This window comes from Pteronotus mesoamericanus, unplaced genomic scaffold (assembly GCF_021234165.1).
Source record: "Pteronotus mesoamericanus isolate MK-2021 breed Mesoamerican mustached bat unplaced genomic scaffold, CSHL_Meso_final contig_1163, whole genome shotgun sequence".
Taxonomy (NCBI): Eukaryota; Metazoa; Chordata; class Mammalia; order Chiroptera; family Mormoopidae; genus Pteronotus; species Pteronotus mesoamericanus.
Window position 1 is genome coordinate 43,624 of NW_026555030.1, and position 17,204 is coordinate 60,827.

General features: G+C 37.5%; 1 protein-coding gene across 1 annotated transcript; it reads right to left on the minus strand.

The window, feature by feature from the left end:
- Positions 1-8,384: 8,384 nt before the first annotated feature.
- On the minus strand, positions 8,385-9,007 carry LOC129077516 (transcription initiation factor IIA subunit 2-like). The gene is given in 1 exon segment (XM_054581929.1): positions 8,385-9,007. A coding segment is annotated over 1 exon segment (330 nt). The 5' UTR covers positions 8,900-9,007; the 3' UTR covers positions 8,385-8,569.
- Between the last annotated feature and the right edge of the window lie 8,197 nt (positions 9,008-17,204).

The following is a 17,204-nucleotide window of genomic DNA, read 5'->3' on the forward strand; positions in this document are numbered from 1 at the left end:
TCAGGTACTGAAACATGTATGTATATTTGGCCTTGGATCTCTGTAGAAGTGTTTGGAACAGAAAGTGTGGTTGTTACAAATTCATCTTAGTACAAACTGCTCTTGAAGTGTTTGAACAACAAACTGACATGTTACCCAAGGATATGCATGAGGATGGTATGTGGACTAACCCTTTTGTTCATGTGCATTTTGATTTTGGTTTCCCTGCTGTGTTCCAGTCATGCAGATGACTGAATATGTGTGTTCTAGGTGGAATGGTGGAATACATTTGTCTGCTTGAAAGAATGCTGTATGGAAAACTATGTACAACCTGCTCATACAATGTCAAAACAGACATAATCATAGGCATCCACTGACTGTTTGTTATATAGAAAAATGCAAGACCAGTTCATACTAAGATTATTTCATACCAAGTGGATATTCTTACCAAACACTTCCATGGATGTTCTAGGCCCAATACACATACTCATTACAGTATGTGAGGAACACTAGTGCTGTCTGAGAAAAAGAGTGCAGTTCAGGAATGAATACATTCTCAAACAGCTACTAAAAATGCTTTTCTCTATAGAAAACAGTCATTGAATTCATATGAATATGCCTGTTTTGAAATAAAATAAGCATCTGGTACACACTTTTCTGTATTCATTCAAGGATAAAAACATATTCCATGTAGAACATGCACAGAGAGTCTACTACAAGTCTTGTACACTACAGGTTTCTGAGTATCAAAGTGCATATAAACAAAAGAGTCCACTAACAGACCTCAACATTCATTTCCTTCAAGAATACTTCAGGAAATGTGTGAGCACTGCAAGACCAGTTCATACTAAGATTATTTCATTCCAGGTGGGGTTTTTTAGCAAACACTTCTCAAGAGTTTCTAGGCCAAGTACACATAGTCTTCCATGAGAAGACTTTATTTACACCTGTAAAAGCTTAACAATACTAGTTTATTGAAGCTCATAAAGAACATAGCATCATTCTTTCCAACCTCTGAGTAAATCAGTGGTTCTCCATTGAATTGTAGGTAAATACATTAGAAATGAAAGCTAGCCTTCTGGTGGTGTTCACCAAAATGAAATTTCACATATTCCAAATACACCGATAGAAAAAATGTACTGCAATGAGGTCTATGAAATGAGAGCTTTATTACTTCTGCTTTATTTTACAAGTGTTCTTCCTCGTCCTGATGACAGTACTCCTGGAAATGTACCTTGTGTTCAATCTAAACCGTAGCACAAAGGAAGGCAGTGATTCTTATTGTCTGCCACATAATAACTTGACACATAAAAAGACATGTGTTGCTTCTAGATTGTTCAAGTTCTCCCTACAACTAACTTGCTATAACTTTGCCTGTCTGTAACGTTTTCCTATCCAGAACAGACTTTACTATTAACTCCTATTGTATTCTGTGTCCTTAGTTTCAGCTAAGTCCAATTTTGTCATTCTATTCAGTATTCTTCAAAATGTGGGCTATTTCCCAGAGGTTCTCAGTGGTATCTTTTAGAAGGACTGCTATCTTCATGCCTGAAGCCAGGTTTCCTCAGGACACAATGAGAAGAGTTTCAAATTAAGGATTTTATCCTCTGCTGAAAAGTTGGTGGAAACTGCACAGGCTCCACAACAAAGAATGAGGAGAGGACAAACTCCCTTCTGGTTTTACAGAGGACAGAGAAGATTGAAATTACTTGTAATCTTCTCTGGACATATATTCACGGTAGATATCAGAAACTTTTACCATCTGTGTAATCCCTTCAACTTGTATTTTAAAGTCATCACATTATTCTCTTTTTGGCATAATACTCTTCTGGAAATCATGCACAAATGGCTTGTTTTATTTCTAAGATATCACTATTGTAAAACCTTTACACTTTTAAAAGCTTAGTTACAGTAGTCTTCTGTAGCTATTTAACAACGTAATATTACTCTTTAAACTGCTGAATATGTCAGTAGTTCTGGGCCTTTTTTTTTTTCCAATTTTATTTTTTTTTATTCTACTTTTGTCACAGCACAGTTTTCTCTATCTCTCTGCCATTAGTTCCCCTGCTCTATCCATTCCCACCTCCCACATTCAACCTTACCTCCTTTGGCTTTGTCCATGGGTCCTTTTATACATGTTCCTTGAATATCCTTCCTCTTCTTTCTCCCATTATCTCCTCTTTCCTTCCCTTATACTTACTGTCAGTTTGTTCTTTATTTCAATGTCTCTGGTTATATTTTTGCTTACTTGTTTGTTTTCGTGATTACATACCACTTATTGCTGAGATCATATGGTATTTTTTCATTCACTGCCTGTCTTTCCACTTACCATTATGCTTTCTAGTTTCATCTATGCTTTTGAGAAAGGTAGAAGCTCTTTCTTTTTTCTGCTGTGTAGTATTCCACTGTGTGAATGTACCATAGTTTTTTGATCTACTCATTTACTGATGGGCACTTAGATTGCCTCCAGCACTTGGCTATTGTAAATAAGTCTGATGTGAACATTAGGGTGCATAAGTTTATTTGAATAGGTGTTTCAGGATTCTTAGGACATAATCCCAACAATGGAATTGCCAGTTTATAAGACAGTTCCATGTTTAGTTTTTGAAGATAATTCCATAAGGTTTTCCACAGTGGCTGCACCAGTCTGTGTTCCCACCAACAGTGTACTAGGGTTCCCTTTTCTCCACAGTGTTGATAGCACTTGTTTGTTGATTTTTTATGATGGCCCTTGTGTGAATTATGTCACTGTGGTTTTAATTTGCATCTCTGTGATACTGGTGATGCTTAGCACCCTTCCATATGTCTCTGGACCCTTTGAATATTCTCCCTGAAGAACTGTCTGTACAGGTCCTTGTCCTACTTTTTAATTTGGTTGTTTGTTTTCTTGTCTTGGAGTCATGTGATTTGTGTATATATTTTGGAGATCAGACACTTGTCTGATATATCTTTGGCAAATATGTTTTCTCATGTTTGGCTCCCTTTTCAATTAGGTTATCTTTTTTCCCCCACACAGAATCTTTTTATTTTGATGAAATCCCATTTATTTATTCTTTCCTTTATATTCTTTGCTCTTGGAGACATATCAGTGAAAATATTGCTGCATGGAATATCTTAGATCTTCCTGCCTATGTTTCCCTGTAGAATTTTTATAGTATCATGACATATTTAAGTCTTTATCCATCTTGAGTTCATTTTTGTGTATTGTGTAAGTTGATGGTTGAGTTTCATTGTTTTGCATGTAGTTTTCCAGATCTCTGAACACCATTTGTTGAAGAGGCTATTTTGTGATTCTGTCCCTTTTGTCAAATATTAATTGACCATAAAGACAAGGATTTATTTCTGAGCACTCTATTCTGTTCCATTGATCTATATGTCTTATGCTAGTACCAGACTGTTTTGATTACAGTAGACTTGTAATATAGTTTGATATCAGGTATTGTGATCTCTCCTACTTTGTTTTTCTTTCTCGAAATTGCTGTGGCTATTTGGGGTCATCTATGGTTCCACATACATTTTTGAATTTTTTGTTCTATATCTGTGAAATATGTCATTGATATTTTAATAGTGGTTGAGTTGAACTGATAATTTGCTCTGGGTAGTATGGACATTCCATACTGTTAAATATTCTAATCCATGAACACAGTATATGCTTCCATTCATTTGTGTCTTCCTTAATTTTTCTTCAGTGTTGGGTAGGTTTCTGAGTACAAATCTTTTACCTCCTTCGTTAGGTTTACTCTTAGGTACTTTATTTTTCTCATTGCTATAGCAATGAGATATTTTTCCTGATTTCTGTTTTAGATAGTTTGTTGTTGATGTACAAAAATGCCTTGATTTCTGAATATGGACTAAATTCACTTATTAGTTTGAGTGACTTTTGGTGCAGTCTATAGGATTTTCTATGTACACTATCATGTCATCTGCAAACAGCGACCATTTTGTTCCTCCTTTCTGATTTGGATGCTTTTTTTATTGTTTTCTTGTCTGACCACTGTAGCTAACACTTCCAATTGAGTAGAAGTATTGAATAGAAGTGGCAAAAATGGACACCCTTGTCTGGTTCCTAATCTCAGTGGGAAAGCTTTAGGTTTTTGCCCATTGAGTATGATGTTGACTGTAGATTTCTCATGTTATGTTAAGGTAAGCCTTTATTATGTTAGGGTGTACTCCCTCTACACATGCTTTGCTGAGTGTTTTTATCATAAATGAGTGCCGTACCTTATCAAAAGCTTTTTCCACATCTATAGATATGATCATGTGATTTTTTCTTTCCTTTTGTTTATGTGATGTATTATGCTTATTGATTTGCAAGCATTGAACCATCCTTGCATCTCTGGGATAAATCACACTTAATCTATTGTATTATCTTTTAACTGTACTGCTGGATACGGTTTGCCAATATTTGGTTGAGGATTTTAGCATCTATGTTCATTAGTGATATTGGCCTAAAGAAAGAAAACTGTAGATGTGTCTTTATCTGTTTTGGGGATTAGGATGATGCTGGCCTCATAAAGAGTTTGGGAGTCCTCCCTCTTTTTGGATCTTTTGGAATAGTCTGAGAATGATAGGTGTTAGCTCTTCCTTAAATGTTTTGTAGAATTCTCCCATGAAATTGGCCAGTCCATGGCTTTTGTGTGCCAGGACTTTTCTGATTACTACTCCAATTTCACTGGCTGTTATTGGTCTGTTCAGGCTTTCTGATTCTTCTTGATTCATTTTTGGAATATTATATTTTTCTAGGAATTTGTTTATTTCACCCAGGTTTTTAAATTTCTTGGTTTATAGTTGTTCATAGTAATTTCTTATAACCCTTTGTATTTCTGTGGTGTCAGTTGTAATTTCTTCATTTCTGATTTTATTTATTGGTGTCATCTCCCTTTTTTACTAGATGAGTCTAGTTGAAAATGTGTTGATTTTGTTTATCTTTTCAAAAACCAGCTCCTGGATTTATTGACTCTTTGAATTGTTCTTTTTGTCTTTATGTCATTTAATTCTGCAGTGATCTTGATTATTTCCTTCCTTCAACTTGCTCTAGACTCTGTTGTTTTCCTCCAGTTTTTTTCTATGTATGTTTAGGTCATTTATTTGAAATGTTTTTTTTTTTATCTTTTTTAGGTAGTCCTGTATTGCTATGAACGTGCCTGAATGTTCAGGGCTACCTATACTGTGTCCCATCGGTTTTGGGTTATTATGTGTCCATTCTCATTTGTTTCCAGAAACTTTTTGATTTCTTTCTTGATCTCATTGTTTATGCATTCATTGTTTAAAAACACATTACTCAGTCTCCATGGATTTGATTGTTTTTGATTGATATAATTTCTATTTTCTTGAATTTGTTGAGGCTTGTTTTGTGTCTTATCCTGTGGTTATTCTTTGAAAATGTTCTATGTGCATTTGAAAAGAATGTGTCTTTTGCTTCTTTGGGATGAAAGGTTCTATATATATCATATCCGTTAAGTCGATTAGATCTAATGCATTTTTCAGTTCCACAATACCCTTGCTGATGATTTTTTGTTTGGAGGATGGATCCATTGTTGACAGTGAGGTGTTAAAATACCCTAGTATAATTGTGTTCCTGTCTTTATCTTTCCTGAAGTCCTCCAAGATTTTTCTCATATATTTGGATGCTCCTATCTCTGGAACATACATGTTTATAATATTTATTTTATTTTATTTTATTTTAATTTTTTTACTGTTCAAATACATTTGTCTCCACCTTCTCACCTCCACTTTCCTTTGTTTCCCAACCACCCCTGCCTCCACAATCCTTTACCATTTTGGCTTTGTTCATGGGTCCTCCACACATGTTCCTTGACTTGACCCTTCCTTTCACTTTCCCTACCCCACCTCACTCCTTCCCTTTTGATTCCGTTGGTTTCTTTTTTCCTTCAATGTTGCTGGTTATATTTTCATTGCTTCTTTGTTTTTTGGTTAGGTTCCACTTATAGGTGAGATCATATGGTATTTGTCTTTCACCCCTTGGCTTATTTCACTTAGCATAATGCTCTCCAGTTCCATCCATGCTGTCGCGAAGGATAGTAGCTCGCTCTTTCTTTCTGCTCCATAGTATTCCATTGTGTAAATGTACCATAGTTTTTTGATCCACTCTTTTACTGATGGGCAATGAGGTTGTTTACAGCACTTGGCTATTGTAGATTGTGTTGCTATGAACATTAAGGTACATAGTTTCATTTGAATTGGTGTTTTGGGATTATTAGGGTATAATCCCAGCTGCAGAATCACTGGGTCAAAAGGCAGTTTCATTTTTAGCTTTTTGAGGAATAACCAAACTGTTATCCACAGTGGCTGCACCAGTCTGCATTCCCACCAACAGTGTACTAGGGTTCCCTTTTCTCCACAACCCTGCCAGGACCCGTCGTTTGTTGATCTGTTTATGATGGCCATTCTGAACATGGTGAAGTAGTATCTCATTGTGGTTTTAATTTGCATTTCTCTGATGGCTAGTGATGAAGAGCATCATTTCATGTCTCTGGGCCCTCTGTATCTCTTCCTTGGAGAAGTGTCTGTCCAGGTACTTTGCCCATTTTTTAATTAGATTGTTTGTCTTCTTGGAGTGGAGTCATGTGAGTTCTTTATATATTTTGGAGATCAAACCCCTATCTGATGTATCATTAACAAATATATTTTCCCATATGGTTGGTTCCCTTTTCATTTTGCTGATGCTTTCTTTAGCTATGTAGAAGCTTCTTATTTTGATGAAGTCCCAGTTGTTTATTTTTTCCTTTATGTCCCTTGCTGTAGGGGATATATTGGTGAAAATATTGCTGCGTGGAATATCTGAGACTTTCCTGCCTATGTTCTCCTCTAGGACTTTTATGGTGTTGCGACTTATATTTAAGTCTTTTATCCATCTGGAGTTTATTTTTGTGTGTGGTGTCAGTTGGTGATTGAATTTTAATTTTCTGCGTGAAGCTGTCCAGCTCTCCCAACACCATTTGTCGAAGAGGCTATTTTTACTCCACTTTATGCTACTGCCCCCTTTGTAAAATATTAATTGACCATAGAGACATGGGTTTATTTCTGGGCTTTCTATTCTGTTCCACTGATCTATGTGTCTGTTCCTTTGACAGCACCAGACGGTTTTGATTACAGTGGCCTTGTAATATAGTTTGATGTCCGGTACTGTGAGCCCTCTGCTTTGTTTTTCTTTCTCAAAATTGCTGCGGATATTCGGGGTCTTTTATGGTTCCATATAAATTTTTGAAATGTCTGTTCTATGTTTGCAAAATACGTCATTAGTATTTTAATAGGGATTGCATTGAATCTATAAATTAGTTTGGGTAGTATGAACATTTTGATGATATTAATTCTTCCAATCCATGAATATTGTATATGCTTCTATTTTGTGTGTGTGTGTGTCTTCCTTATTTTCTTTCTTTGGTTTTGTATAGTTTTTGGCATACAGGTCTTTTACCCCCTTGGTTAAATTTTTTCCTAGGTACTTCATTATTTTTGTTGCTCTTTTAGTAAAGGGGATTTTTTTTACTGATTTCTGCTTCTGATATTTCATTGTTGGTGTACAAAAATGCCTTCAATTTCTGAATATTGACTTTGTATTCTTCTGTTTTGCCAAATTCACTTATTAGGTCAAGTAGATTTTTGGTGGAGTCAATAGGGTTTTCTACGTACACTACCATGTCATCTGCAAACAATGATAGTTTTACTTCCTCCTTTCCAATTTTGATGCCTTTTATTTCTTTTTCTTGTCTCACTGCTATGGCTAGGATTTCCAATACTATGTTGAATAGAAGTGGTGAAAGCAAACACTCTTGTCTTGTTCCCGATCTTAGTGGGAAAGCTTTTATTTTTTGCCTGTTGAGTTTGTGTTGGCTGTAGGTTTTTCATATATGGCCTTTATTATGTTGAGGTATGCTCCCTTTATTCCCATTTTGCTGAGTGTTCTTATCATAAATGGGTGCTGTATCTTATCAAATGCTTTTTCTGCATTTTGAGATGATCATGTGGTTTTTCTCTTTCCTTTTGTTTATGTGATGTATTACGTTTATTGATTTGCAAATGTTGAACCATCCTTGCATCCGTGGGATGAATCCCACTTGACCATTGTGGATGATCCTTTTCATGTATTGCTGGATATGGTTTGCCAATATTTTGTTGAGGATTTTAGCATCTATGTTCATAAACAATGTTGGCCTGTAGTTTTCTTTCTTTGTTGTGTCTTTATCTGTTTTGGGGATTAGGATGATGCTGGCCTTGTAAAAAGTTTGGACGTCTTCCCTCATCTTGTATTTTATGGAATAATCTGAGAAAGTCAGGAGTCAGCTCTTCCTTAAATATTTTTTTAAATGAGTTTATTAAAGAATGTTATTAGGAAGGCAACGACGTTTGATTTACCATTAAAAAAAAGTTCTGTTTCTTCATGTTGTATAATCAAGGTAATGTAAGAGGCTACAGAGTTAGAAGCTTCTTTCCACTGGATTCTCTGATAGTATAGTACAGTGTAGTCATTTCTGTAATGCTAGAATAAATAAAAAAGTCTCTTCTATGCTTCTCTTTAAAAAGTGATGAACAGTAACAGAAGATGGCATAAAAAAAGCCATTTTTCTATTTATTCTGTAGTATTGGAGCCAGTATTTTTACCATCACAGGCTGCAATTTTCACTTTATACACATTAATAAGTTCTGTCACCTCTCTGAATTCAACATCATTCAATACAAAAGTCCAGACATTATGGCAGAATCTGTATGTATTTAGAGAGCCTCTGAAATTGACTCTGTTTCTGACCTTCTGAGCCAATGCTGAATTTATTGCATTATCAAACTGAAGTAGAACTTGAAGGGCAAGTTGAGGAGTGATCTGTTGAGACTATATGAGCTAATCGAGGCTTTCCTGAAGACTGTTTCCCAATGTGGTATTTCTGTATAACTGATAGGCCATGGCTTAGAGGAAGAAACTGTTTTTCTTATTCAGTCTTGCATTGATGTCCTGTGAGGAAGGCACTTCACGCTGTCGAGTAGACAGAAGCAGCACGGCGAGGAACCCAGCAGCAGGTACCTACTTCCCCCACCACCTCCAAATATTTTGTAAAATTATCCTGTGAAAACCATCTGGTCCAAGGCTTTTGTGTGCTGGGAAATTTTTGATTACTGTTTCAATTTAATCAGCTGTTATTGGTTTGTTCAGGCTTTCTGCTTCTTCTTCTTCATTCAGTGTGGGAAGGTTTTATTTTTTCTAGAAATTTGTCAATTTCATCAATGTTTTCAAATCTTGACATATAATTGCTCATAGTAATTTCTTACAATCCTTCATATTTCCTCTCTTTCATTTCTGATATTATTTATTTTCATCCTCTCCCTTTTTTTTCCTGATGAGTATGCTTAAAGAATTGAGGATTTTGTTTATCTTTTCAAAGAACCAGCTCCTGGATTGGTTGATCATTTCAATTTTTCTTGTAGTCTCTGTCATTCAATTCCGCTCTGATCTTGATGATTCCCTTTCTTCTACTTGCTCTGGTATTTTGTTGTTGTTGTTGTTTTTCATCCAGCTCTTGAAGTTATAGTGTTAGGTCATTTATTTGAAATGTTTCTACCTTTTTTAGGTACGACTATGTTGCTAACAAACTTCCCTCTCAAGACTGCCTTTGCTTCCCTCTCAGGACTGCCATAGGTTTTAGACTGTTGTATGTTCATTTTCATTTGTTTACAGAAACTTTTTGACCCATTTCTTCTCTCATCTCATTATTAACCCATTCATTTTTTTCATAGTGTGCTATGTCTCAATGTCTTTGAAAGTTTCTGAGGTTTCTCCTAGAAGCTGATTTCCAGTATCAAGTTCTTGTGGTGTGAGAAAATGCTTTTTTATTATTTCAATTTTCCTGAATTTGTTGAGGCTTGTTTTGTGTCCTGTCATGTGGCCCATCTTTGAAATTGTTCTGTGTACATTTGAAAGAATGTGTATTTTACCATATGATCTCACCTATAAGCGGAACCTAACCAACAATGCAAAGATGCAAGGAAAATATGACCAGCAACACTGAAAGGAAAAGAAATCAACAGAGACAAGAGGGAAGGGGGGGCAGGGAAAGGGAAGGGAAGGGGAAAGTCAAGGAACATATAGCAAGGACTCATGGACAAAACCAAAGGGGAAGAGCTGAGGAAGGGAAAGTGGGAGGGGGCAAGGGAAAGAGGTGGGGGGGAGGCAGAGACAAATGTATTTAAATAGTAAATAAATTAAAAAAATGAATACTTCTTTATAAGTTAAGAATAAATAACATTGAAAATATTAAATAATTGGAAAATTCAAAAAAAAAAAGAAAGAATGTGTATTTTGTTTCTTTCAGATGAAAGTTTCTATATATGTCAGTTAAGTCCATTTGATATAATGCATCATTCAGTTCCACAATATCCATGTTGATGTGGGTTTGGAAATTCTATCCATTTTTGACAGTGGGGAGTTAAAATCCCCTACTCTCAGTGTTGTTGTCTATATCTTTCATGAAGTCTTCCAAGATTTTCTTTATATATTTGGGTGCTCCTATGACAAGTGGGTATATGTTTACCCTGTATGTGTCTTCTTGATGAATTCTTCCTTTGGATATTATGAAGGACCCCTCTGGGTATCTTTTTATGTCCTTTGTTTTGAAATCTATTTTATCTGATATAAGTATTGCTACCCCTGCTCCCCCCCGCCATTTCCTTGGAATACTTTTTTTCCATCCTTTTAGTTTCAGTCTGTGTAAGTTCTTTGTTCTGAGGTGGATCTCTTGTAGGCAGCATATGTGTGAGTCATATTTTCTTATCCATTCAGCTATCCTGTATCTCTTGATTGGGTCATTTAGTCCATTTACATTTAAAGTTATTATTGATAGGTACTTATTCATTTTTTCCCTTTGTACCTGTGTTTTTCTCTTTCTCGCTCTTCTTCATCTTCTTAAACCAGTCTCTTTAGCATATCTTGTAGTGCTGGTTTGGTGGAGATGTATTCTTTTAGCCTTCTTTTGTCTGGGAAACTCTGTATTTCACCTTCCATTTTAATTGAGAGCTTTGCTGGGTCTCAATATTTCCTCATTTCTGGGGTGTTTCTTATCCTTCACATTATTTGTGAATCTCTTATTTTTTTTTCTTTTTTGCTTCTGCTTCTTAAATTGATCTGCCTTTATTTCCTGAATTTATGGTGTGAACCTCTGTGGTAGTAGATGGATCTCTCTTTTCTTTTTTCTTTTCTTTCTCAGTCTCCCTCAGATGATGTCATATGCTGACCTCATCTGACCTTTGGCAGTCTGTTTGAGACCTCCTAGAATCTATTGCCTTTGTTTGTCTCCTGCAATTGTTAGGCTAGTCACTCTGCCCTCAGCCATCAGGCTTAGGCACCACAGGGCAGGGCAGTGCCTCGTGAAGGCAGAGCTGTTGTGTCCTCACAGGCTGCTGCCACTCTAAGGAGTTGGCTGTCTGAGCAAGATGGAACCTGAGGAGTGCGGGAGGAATTAGCACCAATATCCCCTGGCTACTCCCTCAGTTCTCTCCCCTATGCTTCCATCTCCAGTGTCTCCTCTAGCATCTGTAGACAGCTCTATGTCCCCCTTAGCCTGGGATCCACTTTCTGTGCCAGCCACACTCCACTCAGCACCCAGGCCTGCGTGAAATTCCTAGTGGGGTATAGAGGCCTCAGGGAAGGTCTAATGTTTCCTTTCCCACTGCTGCTTCTCTGGGGTGTGGCTTGCCTGAGCAAGATGGAGACTGCAGAATGGGGAAGGAGCCAGCACTGGAAACCCCTCAGCTACTCCTTCAGTTCTCTCCCCAGTGCCTCTGTCTCCAGTCTCTCCTCAAGCATCTCTAGACAGCTCTATGACCCCTGTAGCCAGGGATCTACTATCTGTGCCTGCTTCTCTGCACTCAGAACCCAAGCCCGTGCGCAACTCCTGTCCAGAGGCAGAGCATTCCGAGGGTGAAGCTATTGTTTCCTTTATGTCTGAGGAAGATGGAAGCTGCAGAGTGGGAGGTGAGTCATCACTGTGGCCCCACTTGCCAATGTCTCAGTTCTCTCCCCAAGACTTTCCTCACCAATCTCTCCTCATGCGGCTCCAGCCATACTCTGCCCCTGCCTCTGCCCAGAGACCAAGGTAGGTGGCTTCCACTGCAAATTTTTGCATTGGCTCTTTAAATGTCTCTCTGTATCCAGCCACCTGTCTCTGACAGAGAGTACTACTATGCTTTTCACAGCTGTCTTTTTTCTGTGTGCTTTTTTGGGTTCTGGTGCTACAGGCTAGAGGTCCCCACTTATGATTCAGACCCTGTTCTTCTTAGGGGGATCCAACTGGCCATTTCAATATCCCTCTGGTGCTGGTGCCTATGAGTGCCCAGCCCACCCTCTCAAGCCTCCACTGCACTTCTCACACATTAGGTTGTGCAAAAGCCGATCCACTGTCTGTCCGAGGATCCAAGGCGTTCTCTCACTAGCGTTCCATTCTTTTTCAGGTGATTCTTCCACAATTATTTGCAATTCCAGTTTGGTCCTGGAAGGAGGTCAGTGTGACTTCCACTTACTCCTCTGCCATATTGTACAGAATAGTTTAATTATGTCTTCTTCATTAATTCTTCCCTTGAGTATTATTAAATGCCCTCCTGTGCCTATTTTCATGGCCTTTGTTTGAAGTTTGATTTTTCTCATATAAGCGTTGCTACCTTGGCTTTTTTTGCTAGTCCATTTACTTGGAAAATTATTTCCAACCCTACACTTTGGTCCCGTGTAGGTCTTTTGTTCTTAGGTGGGCCTTTGTGGGAAACATTTGTGTGTGTCTTATCCATTCCATGTTTTCTTATCCATTCAGCTACCCTATGTCTTTTGACTAGGGCATTTAATCAATTTATATTTAAGGTTATTATTGATAGGTACTTATTAACTGCCATTTTAAATACCTTTGTACCTGTATTCTTCTTCTTTTTTTTTTTTTTCTTTTTCTTCACCTTCTCAAAGTAGTCCCTCTGCAATGCTGGTTTGGTGGAGGTGTGTTCTTTTGCCTTCTTTTGTCTGGGAAACTCCTTATTTCTTCTTCCATTTTAATTGAGAGCCTTGCTGGGTAGAGTAGCCTAGGTTGCAAGCCTTTGCTTTTCATTACTTGAAATATTCTTGTCATTCCCTTCTACCTTGTAGTGTTTCTTTTGAGAAGTCAGCTGTTAGCCTTACCGAAGCCCTCTTGTATGTTACTTCCTGTTTCTCCCTTGCTGTCTTTAAGATTCTCCTTTTGTCTTTTTATTTTGCCATTTTATTTATGATATTTGTTTAATTGGGTATTTTGGGTTCATCTTGATTGGGACCCTGTGTGCTTCCTGGACTTATGTGATGTTTCTCTCATCAAAATAGGGAAATTTTCCATTTTTTCCAATGGGTTTTCTATCCTGTGCTTCTCTTATTCTCCTTCTGGTATTCCTATTATATAGATATTATTACATTTTGTTTTTCCCTGCAGTTCCCTTAACTCCTCTTCTTTCTTTTTGAGTCTTTTTTTTCCTTTTCTTGCTCCTTCTTGGAGTTTTTTTTCTACCTTGTCCTCTAACTCCCTGATTTAATCCTCTACTTTGTCTAGCCAGCTTTTTATTCCTTCTATTGTGTTCTTCCTAAATTGAATTTTTAATTTCTTCTTGCCTCTTGTTGGTAGTTTCTATGTCCTTTTTCATGCTGATGTACTTCACTTAAGTTCCTTGTAACTTCCCTGTAGTTTTGGTTGTGCTCACTGAGCTCATTGAGCTTCCTTAGAACCATTATTTTTGAAATCAATATCTGATAGTTGACTTGCCTCTCTTTCATTCACTACTGTTTCTGAGGATTCCTCCTTTCTTTTTCATTGGAAGCTGTTTCTTTGTTTCCCAACTTTTTGGGATACTCTTCTTGCTTGTTTCTGCTTCTTAAATTGATCTGTTTTGACTCCTGTCTTTGTTGTGTGAACTTCTATGGTAAGAGATCTGTGAGAGTTCAGAGGTGCAGTTTCCATGTTTTCCTGAACTTGATGCTCTTGAGATGCCCTTTATTCCTTTTATGTTGGCTTTTTGGATGTAATTTGATTTTGATTGTTTGGGGGTCATTCTTTTTTGTATCCTTCCCTCCAGCTGGTTGACTTAAGGTCACTCCACCTACATATCTTGTATACTCTTTTGCAGGTGCTGCCAGAACAAAACCATCATGCCCATGAAACAAATTCCCACCTGCAAAAATAATTCCTCCTTCAACTACAATCCCCAACAGCAAATGGTCCATATTAATAATGGTGTAAATAGATCAAGACTATTATAAGAAAGGAGAGTGAATATGACATGACCTACTAAAAGAATGATGTTTTTGAGAAGGTAGAAGGAGGAACACTGATAAGAGTTGGAAGTTGGAGCAATGCAAAGAGAGAAAGTAAAAGTTACATCATGAATAAAAATGGGAATGAAGGAAGCAAAATATGCACAAACTTGATGGACAAGAAATGAATGTTAAAAAGCTATGCAGGAAAGAAAATATCACAAATCATGGAGAAGACCACAGTGGATTTCATCTTGGTAGCCTCTAGTATTTACCAGTTTTTTCTTTCTGGACCCATCATTGGTGATGTCAGATGTTAACCCTATCTGACATTAGGCAGTCTCTTCAAGACTTCCAGGGATCTATTGTCTATGGCTATCTTATTCAGTTGTTAATCTAGTCACTCTGCACTCAGCAGTCAAGCTTAAGTACCATACATAGGGTGGGGAAGAATCCTTCCTGGATCATGGGCTATTGTTTCCCCTAGGACTACTGCTGCTTGGAGGGGAGCAGTCAACCTAAGCAGGATGGCTGCTGTGTATGGGGGATGACCCAGCACCAGGATCCCAATGGCTACCCTCTAAGTTCTCTCCCCAAAGCCTCTGAACACCCAGTGTCTCCTCAAGGGTCTCTATTCTACTCTGATCCCCCTTTGCCAGGGATCTGCTGTCTAACTTTTTTGGTTGTTAACCTAGTCACTCTACACTCAGTATTCTTGTTCAAGCACTATTGGATGGGGAAGGGTCCCTCCTGGAGTCGGAATGATTGATTCCCCTCAGGCTGTTGCTGCTTGGAAGGGAGTGGTCTGCCTGAGCACAATGGCTGCTACTGCATGGGTGATGACTCAACATTGGGATCCTGGCATTTGCACTCTCAGTTTTCTCCCCAAAGCTTCTGTACCCAGTCTCTCCTCAGGCATCTATAGCCCACTCTGTCTCCACTTTTGCCAGAGCTTAGGTTAGGTGGCTGCAAATGAAAATTTTTTTGTTGGCCCTTTAAACAGCTTTTTGCATCTCCAGCCATTCATCTCTGGTAGAGAGCTACTCTGCCACTTTTTGCCACTGGTTGTTTTCTGTGTACATTTTGGGCCCTGGTGCTCTAGGCTGGGGATACCAGCAAATGGTTTAGACCCCACTTTTCTCAGGGGGATCCAAACTGGCTGCTTAATTATACATCCAGCGCTTCCACCTGTGGGAACCCAGCTAGCCTTCTCAGGTCTCCACTGGACTCCTTACCAGTCAGGTTTTACTGAAGCTGACTCTATCTGTCCAAGGACATAAGGCTTCTCTCTTGCTTTTGTTCAGTTGTTTGTTCCTAGTGATTTCTTCACAATTTAGTTGTAGTTCCAGATCAGTCCTGGGAGGATGTTAGTGTGACTTCCATTCCAGTAATAATTTTGCTCACTAAGTAACTATTTGGAAGCCCCCTGAGAAAGTGTAAGGATATGGGTGGTTGTGGAAAATTGTGACAATTTTCTCCAACTTTGTAACTTGCTCACTCTTGCTATGGAAAAAGTATAGAAAGACAGGGAGTTGCTGGTCTTCTAACATATTAAGTCAGTGGTTCTCCACTGGAGTGTAAATAAATACTTGACAATATGAATGCTAATTTACTTTTACTTCCACACAAAAGTGATTTCCTATATCCCAAATACAATACTATAAAATCCATAGTGTAATGAGGAGGACCAAATGAACATTGCAGTGAATTATACTATATCCACACACATTCTTTCTCATCCTGACCCCTGTATTCATAGAAATGCATCTTGTGTTCAAATGTATGCAAAGAAAAAAGGAACGCAGTGTTTCCTAAGGTCTGACAAGTCATAACACCAGACAAACAATAAGACATTAGTTTCTTCTAGGTCATTAAAGAGCCCCCTAAAACTAACTCCCTATAACTATGCATCTCTGTAACTTTTTCCTTTATAGAATAGACTTTAATGTTAATTCCAGTAACATTCTGTGTCCTTAGTCTAAGTACAATTTTAAGATTCAACTCAATATTCCTCAAAATATGTGCTGTTTCTCAGAGCTTCTATGTTATATCTTTTGAAAGGACAGGTTTTGTCACATCTGAAGTCCGGTTTCTTCAGAACACAATGAGAGGAGTTTAAAATTAGGATTTTATCTTCTGCTGAAAATTTGGCAAGAACACTAGTTCTACAATAAAGAATGATGAGAGTACAAACAGCTCTCTTTCTGTTTTACAGAAGGAGAAGCAGATTGAAGTTGCAAATAAACTTCTCTAGACATATTTTCATTTTAGATTTTTGAAACCTTTCATTTATAATTCCCAGTATATGCACTTTTAAGTCAGCACATGTTTCTCTCTCTGACAGAATGCATCTCTGAATAACGTGTGCAAATGGTTTGTTCTACTTCTAAGATTACACTCTAGTGAACCTCCAATTATACTTGCTAATGCCTAACAATATTAGTTTGTTAGTAGCTCTTCAACAATGTATGCATTACTCTTAAACCACTGAGAGAGTGTTTCTCCATGGCAGTGTAACTAAATACTTGTGATTATCAATGTTAGATTTACATTATCTTCTACCCAAAAGTAATTTCACATATTACAAATACTCCACTAAAAACCATTGTGTAAGGAGGACGACCAAATATACATTAGTGCAAGTTATACTATATTTTACAAGTTCTCTTTCATGTCTTTACCACAGTATTCATAGCAATGCATCCTCCATTCAAACTGAATCATAGAACAAAGGAAGGCAGTGATTCTGATATTCTTTTTAGAAATAACAACAGAAAAATAATAAGACATTTGTTCTTCCTAGGCTGTTCAAAGGTCTCCTTAAAACTAACTTGCTAAAAATTTTGCCTTTCAGTAATTTTTTTCCTAACTGTAACAGACTTTAATATGAACTCCTATTACATTATCTTTGTTAAAGCTCAGTCCAATTTTAAGATTCTATATGCCTGAATATGGCTCAAAA